The sequence below is a fragment of the Euleptes europaea genome, chromosome 2 (genome assembly GCF_029931775.1).
Source record: "Euleptes europaea isolate rEulEur1 chromosome 2, rEulEur1.hap1, whole genome shotgun sequence".
NCBI lineage: Eukaryota > Metazoa > Chordata > Lepidosauria > Squamata > Sphaerodactylidae > Euleptes > Euleptes europaea.
The window spans coordinates 82278757-82295323 of NC_079313.1; the positions used below are offsets into that span (position 1 = coordinate 82278757).

A 16567-nucleotide genomic window follows, 5' to 3' on the forward strand; every position below is an offset into this window, starting at 1 on the left:
TATTCAACTTTCTGTTCTGTATACTTGTTATGAAATATGCCTCAAGTTGGCTCACTGTGGCTTTCCTTCTGAAGACATGCACTCTTCTGCCTGACTTGATACTTAAAGGGCAATTTTCCTCCCACACGTAGGTTTAAACACATACCACAAGCCACCTGTCATGATTTACACGTATATGAATATCATGGTCTTGGATGCTGGCCATCCAGGAGAGTTCAAATGTTTCCAATAAAAGTTTTCTTGAAAGGACATATAGGAAGAGCCACATATGTATTTTGGATTAGACCAGTGGTGCTCCCACAGGGTGCCACATTTGCACTTACCATCAACCAAAAGAGGCACATGACTACTGTGTGCCCTGTGCAACACTCTAAACACTCACACATACAAAAATGTAACATATACTTGTGTGTGTGTAAAGTGCCGTCAAGTCAGAGCCGACTTATGGTGACCACTTTTGGGGTTTTCAAGGCAAGAGAGACTAACAGAGGTGGTTTGCCAGTGCCTTCCTCTGCACAGCAACCCTGGCATTCCTTGGTGGTCTCCCATCCAAATACTAACCAGGGCTGACACTGCTTAGCTTCTGAGCTCTGACGAGATCAGGGGCCATCCAGGTCAGGGCAACATATACTTATACCTCTGGAAATATTGGATAGTCTCTTTCCACCACTTTTGAATCTGAGCACCTTTACTTCCCATTCAGCCTTCTCAGTAGGGTTGTCAACCTCCAGGTAGTAGCTGGAGATCTCCTGCTATTACAACTGATCTCCAGCCAATAGAGATCAGTTCACCTGGAGAAAATGGCTGCTTTGGCAATTGGACACAGCATTGAAGTCTCTCCCGTCCCCAAACCCCGTCCTCAGGGTCCGCCCCCAAAATCTCCCACGGGTGGCAAAAAGGGATCTGGCAACCTTCCTTCTCAGTCTTTCCCCAGCAGCTCCAGCAAGAGAGTGAGATTGTCAGAGGAAAACAAAATGACTGTGGAGAAAGGGGAGCGCAACCACCACCACCCCAATATGGCCAGCTTGCTCTCTTTCTGAAGGCTGCGCAGGTGCTGGAGTGAGAGTGCAGAGTACAAAGAAGGGCAAGGGTTGTAGGAGAGGGTGTGCCCTTGAATCCCTGGCACTAGGCCTATACAACACGGGGGCTCATGCAGGTCCCTCTTCGCCACCAGCAGGAGGTTTTTCGGGCAGAATCTGAGGAGGGTGGGGTTTGGGAAGGGGAGGGACTTCAATGCCATAGAGTCAAATTGCCAAAGCGGCCATTTTCTCCAGGGGAACTGATCTCTATCGGCTGGAGATCAGTTGTAATAGCAAGAGATCTCCAGCTACTACCTGCAGGTTGGCAACCCTAGGCTTATGGCTTATCCATCTTCTGGTGGTGGTTGTTTTAAGGTGGGAACCACCTGTTAACTACAAGCTCTACTGAACAATGGCTTTGCCCACTTGCCTGGAGCATGGTGTGGGTGCCACATTGTGGAACAGTCCTCAGAAGAGAAACAGGTGGCATGTCAAAGAGCCATATGTAGCTACTCACTATCACTAGATTAGACTCTTTTAGCATAGTATCTAAGTTTTTGATCCACTAAGCTTTGCAAGGACTGTATCTCTTTCTGGGCTGGGGGAGAAAACTATCAATGCTATTTTGAGTGCGGGGTTTCCAGCTACTATTTATTTGCTTTTTCCGCAAGCCAAAATTTTTATATCATAAATATGCAGATCAAGGTTTTTGCAAATTACATGCACATTGCGGATGGCAGCCAAAATAGTTTTATAATCACAAAAGGCATTCTTAAACCTTTCATGCTTTGCTGAACCTGTGTCACCATAAGCACTGTTTCAGAGCTCCAGACTTGGAAAATGACATCCTCTGCTTAATTAGTCCAAGGTTCTTACAGGAACATGTCACATGACACCTCCCCCCACCATACCCAATCACACACCCAAGGATTAGTCTAAGGACTTTAATAGGTTTTGTGAAGAGCCTGCTAAAAGAAGCAGCATCTATTCACAATCACATTACTGTCTCTGCAAAGAAAAACACGCGGTATGGCTTGGTACACAGAGCTGTGGCAAAGGTATTTTCTGAAAAGAAACCAATTCTCAGCGTGAAGCTTTTCTAGCACACCTGATGTCCTGTAAATATTTCAGAGACAACATTCTACTGCTATAGAGGAAAGAAAGAAAAACCCGCTTCCTTCAGGGTCATGGGGGTCTCCCAGTCAAAACGGGTGAGTAGCTTTCTTGTTGATGGTCTGGTAAAAAGCGATCAAAGCTTGTACCCATCAAGCCTCGGAGAGTGCTACTATTCTGACACTGTGATCTGGTCTCTTTGATCAGTCAGGCACATCTCCCTGCCTTTGCAGCTGGAGTAGTGAGTCTGTAAGATCTGTGACAATAAGACGGTCTCTTGACTAAAACTAAGAGTTGCTTCTGATGGTTGTGCCACGATTATGGAATATTCTACCTCTGGAAACTCTGGAAAGCTTGACTATGAACTTTTCTGTGGAGTATCTGGACTTATTGGACTCAGAATTATTTTATATTAGTTGGGCTAAGCTGATGGATGGGGTGTTGTAACCTATGGATGATGAATTATTCAGTCGTATTTTTAGCATAAAATGGTATCCTTAATGGAACATTCAGGATGGACCTGGCTTAACCAAATAAATATAACTGGCCCTGTTCCAAGTACCACAGATGTCAGTTCAGACCTTTTCGGTTGATCACTCTTTTGAGCAATGAATGTGTAATACTTGCAGGGGAACCAGATGTCTTTCTTCAAGCAAGCACTTCTGATTTGGGGATATCACTAGTAAGTGTTACTGGAATTTGACTATACAAGTTTCATGAAGACTTATTATATGGTCCCCATGAAATCCGTGATGACAAGTAATATAAAATTCCATTGTGCCCGTGCTATTTTGTGAAACTTGCAAGAGATATACATAATTTGTACAAACTTCATTAGGTGCTGAGTGCTCCTCATTGGAATGCTAAAACATGGGATCCTAAGTATTTTTTAATACTCAATGTCAACAAGGCTATTCTCTCCCTCGGTAGCAATTTCCTTCCATTTTGAGTTCCCTCCTTTCATTTTGGGTTTCCTCCTTCCTTCTCTTTCTTTATCGGTATAAGCTGTGTATCTCCATCTCTAGCAATGAAGCACACCTCTCTTTTCTAAATGAAGGAGAGAACAAACACCATTGGAAAGGCTATACATCTACAGCGAGACTAACCTTTCTGCTGTACTACTACATCACTTTGGCCTATGTAAAGGTTGTGGCCACTCCTACAATAGAAATGGTGGGTATTTGTGAGGTATTTCCCTGAGTGCAAAAAGGTAATGATATACATGGAGCAGATGTATGTGATGTCATCTAGAGGTTCAGTAGTAACTCACAGGCCACAGTGATTTCTGCACAGGGCTGTTGTGGTAGCAGGAATTGTCTCAGATGCCACACCTACAGGTGAAAACAGCTCCTGTAAATCAGCCTCCTGCAGGGATAAACTTGGTGATTATACCTAATCCTGCTATGTCTGGTCATCATTTTCACTCTTACATTGATCTAGTGAACCTATCCCCTTTACCTTCCTTTCTATAGTTGCCCAACCACAGCCTAAACCAAGGCTTTCCAGAAAGGCTGTTTTTAGCCTTCACGCTATAGATTGAAGAAGGATGACACTCGGCCTTCCCAGTTCCTGCCTTACTTCCTTCGGTGCACAGCAAAGCAGTCATAATTAACATTCCAAATCCATTAAAAGAAGGACGGAGACTGGGTAGGAAGAAAAAAGCATACTTTTGAACTTGCATTCACGTTCTTAGCCTTCACAGGCTCAGGTATGACAGCTTGAACAATCCTGACTGTGAAATGACATAAGCTGGTTATTCCCAAAAGACCTTTAAAGATGATGGGGAGCAGCTTACACTTCTCATAGGAATAAATGCTGAAACTATTGACTGAGGGCATAAAGCCCTTCCCAGTTTAGATTTGTATCCTAAATGGTGGTGTCAATTTATAAACGTGTCTCTTGTTTGTTTTCTAGGATCTAGGCCTGTATGCATATGTTTTAGTGATGCTATGCTTTGTTCCCAAATCTATAGAAGGAAAGGGCTGCAAAAATGAATGGTAGCTTTGTCCATGCTATTAAAACTGTATGCAAAAGCAGGCTTCTAGCAGAGCTCATTTTGCTTGGCTTCTAGCATCTGGGTAGAAGAAGTTCAGTGTACTCATGTATAATGGCCCCTCCAATGTGTTCTTAGTGCATGTGCATGCGTGCACACACACACACCCCAAACACAATGTGAACCTGCTAACATCTACACCATTGCAATGTGTTTGCACTGTTTTCTTTCGATGAGCAACAGAAGCTCAGCCTGGCGGGTGATGGGCTAATCAGCAGTGGATTAAAAGAGAAATCTGCTCTGAGATAGAAAACCTAATCTTTAAAAACCACACAGAGAAACAGAGGCATCCAGAATAGCTTCATCACTTTGAGATGATCTTGTGAATTACCAGGGCAGAATACGGGAGAATAAATGTGATGCTGGGGAAATATATAGCTGGTGATGGACTGTGCATGCCCCTATAAGTTGTCAGGTTAGTAGAAAAGTTTTGAAGCGGTCAGTTACTGTGACAAGTGGCTATGTTTCTAGATTACAGCTGATTTTAGCTGACTATATAAGGCCCTGTGGTTTCCTCAGGCTTCCTTTTACGTAAGCAATCTACTTTTTCACATGTCACTTTCCCATCCAAGCTCAAACTTAAAACCTTTAAATTTTAAATCAGTGTTGCAGTTTGTCAATAACTATACCTTTTTAACCTTAAATATATTGAAAACCACAACAATTTGTCTTGTAAACGAAGCAGGGTCAGTTTGCTGGGAACTAAAGAACCTGAATATAACATTATTATTTACCAAAAGCAAGCAGACATAGCAATATTTTTGGATACTGTACTTGTTAGGTTCATTTGGCAGGCATGTTTTGTTGCTTCTTTGACAGACAGAAATAAAGTCAATATGAAAAACTGGGAGAAATATAAAGTCATTTACTCAAAAATGTTTCCCAGATAACGCATTCTAAATACGGTCATAGGGATTATCCCTGAGTCAGTATATAGCTTTAAAGGAGTATGTGAACATGTGTTTCAATTAGGTTTGCCAGCTCCGGGTTGGGAAATTCCTGCAGATTTTGGGGGTAAAGCCTGAGGAGGGTGGGGTTTGGAGAGGGGAGGGACTTCAATGCCATAGAGTCCAATTGCCAATGTGGCCATTTTCTCCAGGTGAACTGATTTCTATCAGCCAGAGATCAGTTGAGTTGTAATAGCTGGAGATCTGACTGTGCTGACTACATAGTGATGATAGTCATATTTTATATTACCTTACTGAATGAACATGATGCAGCTCTACAAAAAGGATCCCAAGTATATTTATCTCATTTAGTTAATTTATATGCTGCTTTTCTACCATTATAAAAAATCCATATTGGTTTGGAACTGTCATAACAGTCCATATCATACAAACCAACTCTTAATTCAAAAATACAAGTTGTATGCAAAGAGCAAACTCAAGCCAACATTCAAAGATCTTTCAGAATTTAAAAATAAGTATGTTTGCCTTCCCTTGGAAGGCTTGGATAGACAGTTCTGCTCTCATTTTCTAAGGCAGAGGTTCCCAAACTGGGCTCTAAGGAGCACATGGTGCTCCATGAAACATCTGCTAGTGCTCCATAAAGAGACTGGAAAGAAAAATACTACTGCCATTCGGTTTAGCATATATGTGGTAGGTGAAAATTATTGCTCCATGATGAATTTCTCTTCTGAAAAGGGCTCCATGACTCAAAAAGTTTGGGAAACTCTGTTCTAGGGGATAGAATTCCACAACACTAAGTGGGGGGCTGACATTAAGAACCCTCCCATTAGTCCCTGCCAATGTCACCTCAGCCAATGTATCTTAGGGAAGGCCTGGTTCATAAACCTTGAACTTGATATGAAAGTAGGTAGTTCTTCAAATACTTTGTACTTAAGTCATGTAGGACTTTAAAGGTTAAAAACAGTGCATCAAAAGACATCCAGCCACTTTAGTGGGGTCTGGATTGGCATTGCAATGTGCACCTGCATTTCAGTGCACATCTGTTTCCATTTTGGCTCTGAAGGCAAAAGCCTCCTTCCCTGCCTGTATCACTTTTGTTGGATCAGAGGCAGGAAAGAGTTTAGGCAGACAGCAGCACTTTTAACTTAACTATTTCCCCCCCAATCAATATTTATGGAGTGGCTTTAGTAAATAGGGCGATTAAATTGAAACTTCATTCTGAAAAAATGGAGGTGCTATTGGTGGGCAAAAAAATGGACCCAAGAATGCAGGTGTGTCAGGTTCTGGATTAGGGTTGCCAGGTTCCTCCTAGTCACCGGCAGGAGGTGGGGGGCAGGGTTGCCAGCTCCAGGTTAGGAAACTCCTAGAAATTTGGGGGTGGAGCCTGAAGAGGACAGAGTGGGATACAATGCCATAGAGTCCATTTTCTCCAGGGGAACTGATCTGTGTAGTCTGGAGATGAGCTGTAATTCTAGGGGATCCCCAGGTCCCACCTGAAGGCTGGCATCCCTATTCTGGATGTGGCTGCACTCCCCCTAAAGGAGTAGGTTCGTAGCTAGGGGTGCTGCTGGATCCAGGCCTCCTGTTAGATAAGCAGATGGTGGCAGGGGCCAGGAGTGCTTTTCAGCAGCTTTGACCCTTCCCTAGCTAAAAGAGATCTTGCCGCTGTGGTGCATGCCCTGGTAACATTTAATTTAGACTACTGCAACTCGCTGTATGTGGGGCTGCGATTGAAGAGAGTCTGGAAGATACAGTTTCAGAAAGTTGCAGCCAGAATGCTGACTGGAGTGGTCATACAGACTGTATCGCTTAGGGTTGCCAGATCCCTCTTTGCCACCGGCGGGAGGGGTTTGGGGCAGAGTCTGAGGAGGGTGGGATTTGGGGAGGGGAGAGACTTCAATGCCATAGAGCCCACTTGCCAAAGCGGCCATTTTCTGCAGGTGAACTTATCTCTTATCAGCTGGAGATCAGTTGTAATAGCAGGAGATCTCCAGCTACTACCTGGAGGTTGGCAACCCTGGTACCGCTCCAGTGTTTTTACAGCTACACTAGCCTCTCCCAATTTGCTTCTGGGTCCAATTCAAAGTGGATTGACCTTTAAAGCCCAGAACAGTTTGAGACCAGCATACCTTAAGGACTGCCTACTCCCATATAAACCTATGCAACCACTATGGCAATCTTCAAAGGCCTTGTTTTTGGGTGCCACCATAATCTAAGGTGAAAAAGGTGGCAATTCGAGAAAGGCCCTTTTTGGCAGTGGAATCAAAACTATGGAATCCCCCCCGTGAGATTCATCTCTTTCTCTCTATCATTGTCCTCCGTCAGTGGGTAAAGACTTTTCTGTTTTGTTTGACATTCTCCTACTGACCCACCTTCATGTTTATGTGTTCATGTGTTTTTAATTGTTTTAAATAAAGCTGATTTTAATTATTTTGATTGTTTGCCACTCTCAGGGCCCTAAGTTGGGTGGAAAGGTGACAGTTTTAAATAAAATTGGGTGGAAACAGTTGGGTGGAAATGTGACAGTTTTAAGTAAAATGAATTCAGTTTTTTTAGTTCATCCACTGCTTTCTTAAAATGTTTGTATGTTTCCTAATTTCAGACTTTTCTGTTCTAGGGTGAATACAGGACCCATAACAGCAGACCGAATACAGGTAGGAATAGTCTACATTTGAGGGAAAAGGAGGGGCAACGGTTATAAAAGTGGGGGGAAACGGCAGGAATACAGATTGGAGAAGCTCGCTCATCTTCTTGGGGATGGAAATAGAGGTTGTTTTCTTCTTTGTAACAGAATTTTCTCTTTGCCCATGGTAGCAGAATTCTGTTGTGTACTTCAGAGAAGGGCTATGGCCCTGATTTTTTTAAAAAAAAAAATTCACTATAAAAGAAATGCCTGGAAAGACATCCAACTCTACATTCCATTTTGAATGTCCTTCTAACACCTGTTGGGGACCCAGGCAACCCCTTGGCTTCCCCACTCTGAGGGGACCCAGACACCCTTAGAGTCTGTTCACCAACGCAACAACACATGACAATCAGCTGGGTCGGGTGTGGAAACAATGAGATAAGTCACAGTTGGGTGTGTGGGGGTAACAACAGCTTCCCACAGGAATTGCTCAGATCCCATGGGAGTTCCAGAGGGCTGGAGCCTCCAAAAGGCTAGCCTCGGGACAAGCCAGGCCCTCCATAAGCCAAAGAGAAATCCTCAGTGTTGACTCTTGCTCCTCAGGTTGAAGGGAGCAAGATTAGGAGTGAGGTAGAGAGCAAGAGTGAAGGAAATCCCCTTCGCTCTAAGTCTGAGGCCTATGGGAGAGTACATAATGCCCTCTGCTGGCAAGAATCTGCCAGACTTAGGCTGGTGTTCTACAACAGTGTTTCCCAACCTGTGGGTCAGGACCCCAAAGTGGGTTGCGAAGCCTCTGAAAGTGGGTCACAGGCCAGCCCTCCCTAATGGCGCCTCCTGCTCTTTCCACCCTTCTCTTTCTTTCCTCTTCACCAGCTTCTCACATTGCCATCTCCCCCTCCTTCTTTGTGACAATAATGGGGGGAGACATCCTGCAACTACTAACTTCACAGCAGTAGGAGAAAGAAGGGGCGAAAGGTTGGAGAGTAGGTGGGAACTGTTTTCATGCCATGGAAAAGCCAGAGGCGGATAGAAAAAGGCATGTGCATGCCTGGGCTCTGTCTTGGTGCTGCTCCTTCAGCAACCCCACCCTCTTGCCCAGCCCCATGCACTGCTGCACTGCTCTCTAACTGCTGTGGAAAATGTACTGCACCAAGCCCCTTGCCACCAACCTCTTCACTGCCATCTGTCATCTTTGTGTATCTCCTAAACCCAGAGCCCTTCCCCCCAAACATGCCTCTTCAAACTCCTTTTCTTGCCCAGCTGTCAGAGGACAAGAAGGTTGGGGTTCATAACACTGTTCTACAACACCATCCAGATTGTTCCCTGAACACAAATGCTCTAGCACTGAAAACCTGTTCCCATATGATTGATAGTGGAGGAAATAATCTTGTTGTAAAGTTTGGGAGATGGCAGTGTAGTGTAGCTACTTCGATGTTTGCCCTTTTAACAAAAATGTGGCTAGAGTCATGCTTCAGGACAAAGGTGGGGAGAACGCTCAGAATCCACATTTTTCCAGTAATCCACTAAATTTCTGACTGATAGAGGATTTGGACTCCTATCCATTGTCCAGGTCCCAAACTCTTTCCACCAGGCTCTTTTTTTGCTTTATGTTCTGTTTGTTCGCCATCAGTAGAAGATGGCTGTATATAAACATTTACAATGGGTTTCCAAATGAGTTTAGAATGCTCTGCAATTTTTCTGCTGTTGATGACTGTATAAATGTACCCCCCAAACAGCGAAGTAAAGGTTACAGCCACAAATTTCAGAAATAGTACAAGCTCAATGGCTGGAATTTGTAGTTTCACCACATGGGGGCACATGAGTTCCTGCAATTGCATTGAAAAATCCTCTGTGCTAAATCTCAGAAATAGAAGAGCATTCAAAGCCTCTCGGCATGGTGATTGCCTTCAGTCCAGCCAAGGTACTCAGGCAGCCTTATAAAGTGATGGGCCCATCAAAGCCACTCCTTCTCCATTTTAGTACCATTTATGGTGAATAGTAGTATGCTTTCCTGCCAGATTGCCCTTCATTCCTGCTCAATAGCCAGCACACAGGTGACTCAGGTAGCTTCAATAACAGGTCTTTTTGTTGCTTACAGCTGGGACGGAACTAGGGTTGCCAGCTCCGAGTTAGGAAATGGAGCAGGGGGTTGCACTAGATGGCCTGTATGACCCCTTTCAACTCTATGATCTATGATATGGAGATTTTGGGGGTGGAACCTGAGGAAGGCAGGGTTTGGGGAGGGGAGGGGCTTCAATGGGGTGTCATGCCATAGAGTCCACCTTCCATTTTCTCCAGGTGAACTGATCTCTGTCATCTGGAGATCAGTTGTAATAGTGAGAGATCTCCAGCCACCACCTGGAGGTTGGCAACCCTAGACTGAACACTTACACAGACGGACAATACTCACTGGAAGTAGGGTTGCCAGTAGGGTTGCCAGGTCCCTCTTCGCCACCGGTGGGAGGTTTTTGGGGTGGAGCCTGACGAGGGCGGGGTTTGGGGAGGGGAGGGACTTCAATGCCATAGAATCCAATGGTCAAAGTGGCCATTTTCTCCAGGGAACTGATCTCTATCGGCTGGAGATAATTTGTAATAGCAGGTGATCTCCAGCTAGTACCAGGAGGTTGGCAACCCTAGTTGCCAGGTCCCTCTGCCACCAGCGGGAGGTTTTTGGGACAGAGCCTGAGGAAGGCAGTGTTTGGACAGGGGATGGACTTCAATGCCATAGAATCCAATGGTCAAAGCGGCCATTTTCTCCAGGTGAACTGATCTCTATCGGCTGGAGATCAACTGTAATAGCAGATCTACAGCTAGTACCTGGAGGTTGGTAACCCTAACTGGAAGACTGCAGCCAACACACACAGAACAAGACCTAAGTGAGACCCCTTCCATACAGGCTTGTGGGGACAGGGACAGAAACTAGTTCTTGAGAGCTCACTTAAAGATACACACACACATATAGATCACATCCACAGTAATTCAGAGAGACCTCTTGCATTCACTATTGGATGAGTCCAGGGTCATTGATTGTAAGGAATTGTAAGAAACTTTCCTACTATTGCCAAACACTGAACTTCATGACAGATGGCCTTTATTGTTGTGTTATTGTGTTTCAGATGCAAACAGCAGGAGCTTTGAGCATGGCACCTACCAGGTATCTGGGAGCCAGAGAGGACTAATTGAGCCCAAAAAACTGCCAAACCCAGTAAAGGAGTCCAAGCACCATCGGGAGATGCACCGCGAGTTACTTTTCACTCATAGGAAGTGAGTGGATCTGTAATCCAGGATCTGTAATCCAGCTGTAGAGGGATTACTGCTGTGAAAGGATTACTCTTATTAGGCATAAGATTATTCAAGGGAGCATTCCTGTTCTACCGCCTACCCCATCCTCTACCACCTGGGTATAGAATCTCTTGGGCCGTTACAGCACCATCAATTTACAACTGAGTATCCTGGTGTTCAACGTGATAGGCTTGGAAGCGAATCCAAAGTTTTTGTCTGCATGCTGCCTCTTTCGCCATTTTATTCCTTTGGTGTCATCCTGTCCTCTCCTTCCAGAAAAATCCAACTCCCCCTTTTTTTGACTCATTGACGCTGTTATGGTTGCCAGCTCGGGGTTGGGAAATTCTTAGAGATTTGGGAGCAGAGACCAGGGAAGGCAGGCTTTGGGAACTGGAGGGAGCTCATCAGGGGTCTGCGGCTCTCCAAAGCTGCTGTTAATCTCCAATGGAACTGATCCCTGTAGTCAGTAGATAAATTGTAATTCTGGGAGCTATCCAGGCCCCATCTGGAGACTGCACCCTAGTTAAGAACGTAGGGTTATACCGGACCCAGCATTACTGATGGAGAAGCAAGTTAATGCAGCCACAAAAAAATACTTTTTTCCAACTTCATTTAGCCCTGAAGATGGCCCCCTACCTTGAGTTGGCCAGTTAGGCCACCTGGATCCATGCCATGGTAATATCAAGACTAGACTACACTAGGTGCTCACCTCTCTGCTGGGAGCCTTCCCTCAACAGCCCTTCTAGACCCCAATATTTAACATGCCTAACTGATCCTAATCAAAGAAGAGCCTCTATGCTGGCTAGACTAAATGTTCTCCCTTCTGCCGTGCTGCAAGGGAGCTATAATAAAGTCCCTTTTGCAGAAAGGGTATGTCCGTGTGGGGAGGGTAAAATTGAAACAGTCCCCCACATTTTAATCAACTGTCCTCTGTATGCTAGAGGTCGTTTTCAATTAATAGACCCAATCTTTGTGGACAAAGAATGGCTACCTGTAAGCATTAAGGCCTCAATCCTTATGAATGCGCAGGATCCACTAATAATTGATGTGGTGGCAAGATTTTTACTGAGGGCAATTAAAGTGCGTGAAAGCTTGTGCAACTCATGAGGTAATTTTAGGGCTGTGAAGTGAGTGACTTCTAATGTATTTAAACCTGTTTTAGTGTCAGTTTTATGGAGATGATTCTAAATTGTTTTTATCATGTTTATATAGATGTTGTATAACTAATGCCATAAAGGCTTCGTATTCGTATTCGACTAGACTACAGTAATGCACTCTACATTGGTCTCCCCTCCAAATCAAATTGGAGACTGCAGTTAGTGCCAATTGCTTGGTTATTATCAGGACCTAGGCTCATGACCTGAGTTCGATCCTGACGGAAGTCGGTTTCAGGTAACTGGGTCAAGGTTGACTCAGCCTTCCATCCTTAGGAGGTTGGAAAAATGAGTACCCAGCTTGCTGGGGATAAAGTGTAGATGACTGGGGAAGGCAATGGAAAACCACCCCATAAACATAGTCTGCCTAGTAAACATCAGGATGCGATGTCACCCAATGGGTCAGGAATGATCCTGTGCTTTCACAAGGGACTACCTGTACCTTTTAGGCAGAACATGCACATCACACCCATTCTGCAGTCACTCCACTGGCTGCCCATCAGTTACCAAGGTATTGTCTATGGCAGACAAAGCCCTTCATAGCCTTGGAGCCTCATGTCTGCAAGACCACCTCTCCACCTATGTCCTGCCATGACATCTTCACTCATCTGAGCAAGGCCTTTTGTAGGTGCCACCTTGAAGATGGGCAGAATCATTAACTGCCCATACACGTGCCTTCTTTGTAGCCACCCCCATCTTGTGGCATGGCTTGCCTGAGAAGGTCAGAAATGCTCCCATGCTCTGGGCATTTCACAAACTCTGTAAAACACAATAATTCAGGAGGGCATTTTTATGAAGGAAACAGGGCTATATCATAATAGATTGGGGAGGGGCTGTGGCTCAGTGGTAGAGCATCTGCTTGGCATGCAGAAGATCCCAGGTTCTATCCCCGGCATCTCCAGTTAAAGGGACTAGGCAGGTAGGTACCCTGTCAGAGTAGACAATACTGGCTTTGATGGACCAAGGGTCTGAATCAGTATAAGGCAGCTTCATGTGTTCCTGTGGTTTAGGAAAATGCACTGTTTCTACTGAAGCAATACCATAATATTAATGTTTAATACTTTTGCTTTGTTCAGATGATAGCTCCATTTCATTTTTTTGTAATTCCTATTACATAGCTCATTAGATATATCATCCTGTTGATCGCATTGATCTACACTGTGCAATCTGCCTTGAGACTCAGTGAGAAAGGTGGACTATAAATAACTGAAATAAAACAATAAATCATAACAATTCTGTGAGATCCTTCACAGTCATAGATCCTTCATTTTGTGTTGATCTATCTTAGGGGTCTGTTTCCAGAACACAAGCCTGAGCTTCAGAGGGTACTAGAAACCAGGAGACTCAAGCAGCTGAAGCAACAGGACGAATCACACACACCCTTAAGAGACCTGGAAGAAGAGCTGAGAAAAAGACAGCAGAAAGTTGACCAGGTTTGTTCTTGATCAGCCACAACAACGTCTCAGCCATCCCGTAGCATAGCTATAATCTGCATACAATAGTTCCGAATTCCTCCCTAATAGGCCCCCCAGCATGTCAAGGCTGACTCTGTGTCCATGATTTTTCTTCCTAGCCCTCATTTAATCACAGTTTCTCTCCATACAAATCCTTACTGGTTCTCGGTGTCATTGTCACTCTATTCATTGCCTAACATGGACCACGGCACAATAAACCCATAATGTTCTCTGCCCCAGACTAAGGTTTCTTTTCATCCTAGCCATCGTATACTGGCAAGGGCAATGTTTGGCAGGGTATCTTAACGAAACAACAGCCTTTGGCCATAAGTGAGCTCAAATGTATTCGTGGGCTGTAGGATACTGACTTCTTTATTGTTTCTCTTGTGTTGTATTGTGGCAGGGCCAGTATAGTAAGTTGAGCAGACTCAGCTGTTATAAAAAGGTACCGTGCTAAACATGTAAGTGTTTGCGTCTAAGGCAGACACAGTAACACATGCAGGTGATGCCTGTTGGGCGTCTAGATGCTTAGCCATTCGCTCTTGGCCTCTTCAAAGAAAACAAGGCAGTTCACTAGTAAAAAAATGTAAGGATGGAAAGAAGCGGGGGCATTACTGTCAAGGAGAACGTTATCTTTTCAACTATGTGTGATTCTAACAAACATCAATATAAACACTAAACCAAATACTTAAGACAAGACTTCATGATGTATAGATTCATACATGGAGGCCAATGAACAAAATATTAAAATACTGCGAAGTAAATCATACTATGCTTATAACCATTATCTCAATTTTAAACAAGAAAAAACATCCTTTAAGGCATTTGACAATGCCAGTTAACTAGCAACAGTTATCTGCCTCCCAAAAATTCACCTTTGAAGCAGATATAACAATATCAGGACTTTCCTTAACATAGAATAAGAACCATTTTTCAGTGCATTTATTGGATTGTGAGTAACCTTTCATAAATCATACATAAAAAGCTGCCTTTTCCTCAGTGCCTCATCCATCCCATGCTATATAGTATCAGGATTCAACAAATAGGCTTGTTGTTTTCCATTTCTTTGCCATTTCTAATCTTGAAGCTGGAATTAGGGAGAGTATAAGGTTTTTATGCAGCAAATTTTTATTTCGCCCTTGAAAAAATCGTTATGGATCTGGGATGACAGTATGGCTAATTGTCCTATTGAGCTCCTCACAGATCTGAATTTTTAAAACAGCTGTATCCATATGATAGTATATTCCCTGAAAGCCCCTCCATTAATAAAAGGAAGAATTAGTGAAATGTAAGGGAGGTTTATTAGTTATGTATTGATTTGAAGGACATTTCTCTGTTCTTAGTAGCTACCATTTTAAATGGTAACATAATCCAGATTAAATCCCAGGCTTTATTAGGAATGTTTATGTTATGAGCGTTTAAAAACAACATTGTTAGAACCAGCATAGAGTTTAAGAATTAGAATTTGATAAATTCTGGACCCCAAACCCCTAGTGTTGTTTCCCAAATTTAGGATTAGATGTTAAATTGGACTAAGGGATAATAATAAACGCAATGCATGAGATTTACAGCTTCTTTACAGATTTGGGGACCTGCAGTGCTTTAAATGTAACCATGCAATTCTGAAGTGGGGGCCGGAGCCGCATAGTAGCTGGAGTGACCCCTATGCTGGCGTAAGTGCCACTCTGGACCGTCCATTGTGGCACGGACGCTGGCGCAGGGTGACTGACGCCGGCCTGCGGGGGCAGCACAGCAGTGCAGGCCTTGGGCATCGGCACTGCCTCCCTGGCAGCATTGTCTGGGCGTAAGAGGCTGTGCCGGCATCCAGGGGGGGCATCCCCGGGGCGTTCCGGGGGGCGGAGCTGCCTTTAGGCAGCTTTCTAACCCTTTCAGGCCAAAAATGTGCCATTTTGTAGGCGTTGAGATACGCCTGTAAAATCGTGGTGCAGCCCCATGGAACTCTATGGGGAGTTCCATGTTTTTTTCCCTGGAAAATCCTTTTTTATTCTTTTTTTGGCTTGCTGCGCAGGCAGCAAGCCACTCTGGAGGTGGTGTGGCTGCACTGCCTCCGGCTGCCCCACCTCCAGGAATGAGCTGCCCATGTTGCCATAATGAGGCTGGAGACAGGTGAAAGTTTTTTTCCCCTCCAGAATTGTTGGAAGCAGTTTTAAAAAGTGATTGCTGCTCATGGTTAATATATTTATATTACTTTCATCTCTGGTAAGCAGGCTTTGCAAGTTTGGGGGAGGGGGACTCCAAACCTGTCTGCCCAGGTGACAGTAGGACAAAAGAAGTGTGTAAATCATGGGAAGCAAGATACCTCTCAAACAGGGTGACCAGAGGACAGTCCTCTTTCTTGGGGCCAGTCCTCTGAAACTCTCAAACTACTTTCAGCTGTTTGAAAAATGTTTGTCAAATCCAGTGTTTGTGGTGTTCTGGAGTTTAATTATTTCCGTTCCTGGTATGAAGTTTGGGATTTGGGGTGGTTGATGTTTGGGTAGAATCTCTGATTTTCTTTGTTATCATTGTCTTGTTTGCAGTATGAGCGAGAGCTGGTCCTGAACGGGGAACAAGATGGCAGGCCCGAATTCATCCTTGTCAAAGAAAGCCTCAAAAAGATTAAGCTGTCTCCAGAAACAGGCATAAGGTAGATGTGAGAGCTGAATTTCAATTGCAGCTTCTCTCAGGATGGCTGCCTGGCAGAAGTTCATACAGAGGAAACTTGAACAAGACAAGACCAATGGAGATTGCTGCTGCTTCCTGGGCTGAACTTGCAGAGCGACTGCTCAGGCTAGCCACAGGGACACGACAGTATGAGGACTAAATCAGACGCAAAGGACATTGACTCAATAAACAGACGTTGCATGCAGGCTGTCATTCAGCCATAGGGTTGCCAACCTCCAGGTGGTGGCTGGAGATCTCCCACAATTACAACTGTTCTCCAGCAGATAGAGATCA

General features: G+C 44.4%; 1 protein-coding gene across 1 annotated transcript; it reads left to right on the top strand.

Moving 5' to 3' along the window:
* The first annotated feature begins 9537 nt into the window (after window positions 1-9537).
* Window positions 9538-16297, top strand: LOC130473283 (protein FAM107B-like). Its single transcript, XM_056844806.1, has 4 exons — window positions 9538-9640; window positions 10836-10983; window positions 13444-13588; window positions 16150-16297. Exons 1-4 carry the CDS (start codon window positions 9538-9540, stop codon window positions 16258-16260), a joined length of 507 nt encoding a protein of 168 aa, XP_056700784.1. The 3' UTR covers window positions 16261-16297.
* The last annotated feature ends 270 nt before the right edge of the window (window positions 16298-16567 follow it).

Excerpts from the sequence above, each read along its gene's own strand:
- LOC130473283 (XM_056844806.1), top strand. The coding sequence starts at position 9,538 with ATGAGTTCCTGCAATTGCATTGAAAAATCCTCTGTGCTAAATCTCAGA. Across the intron at positions 9,641-10,835 it reads TTGCCTTCAGTCCAGCCAAG|ATGCAAACAGCAGGAGCTTT; the intron begins GTACTCAGGCAG and ends ATTGTGTTTCAG. Across the intron at positions 10,984-13,443 it reads TTACTTTTCACTCATAGGAA|GGGTCTGTTTCCAGAACACA; the intron begins GTGAGTGGATCT and ends GATCTATCTTAG.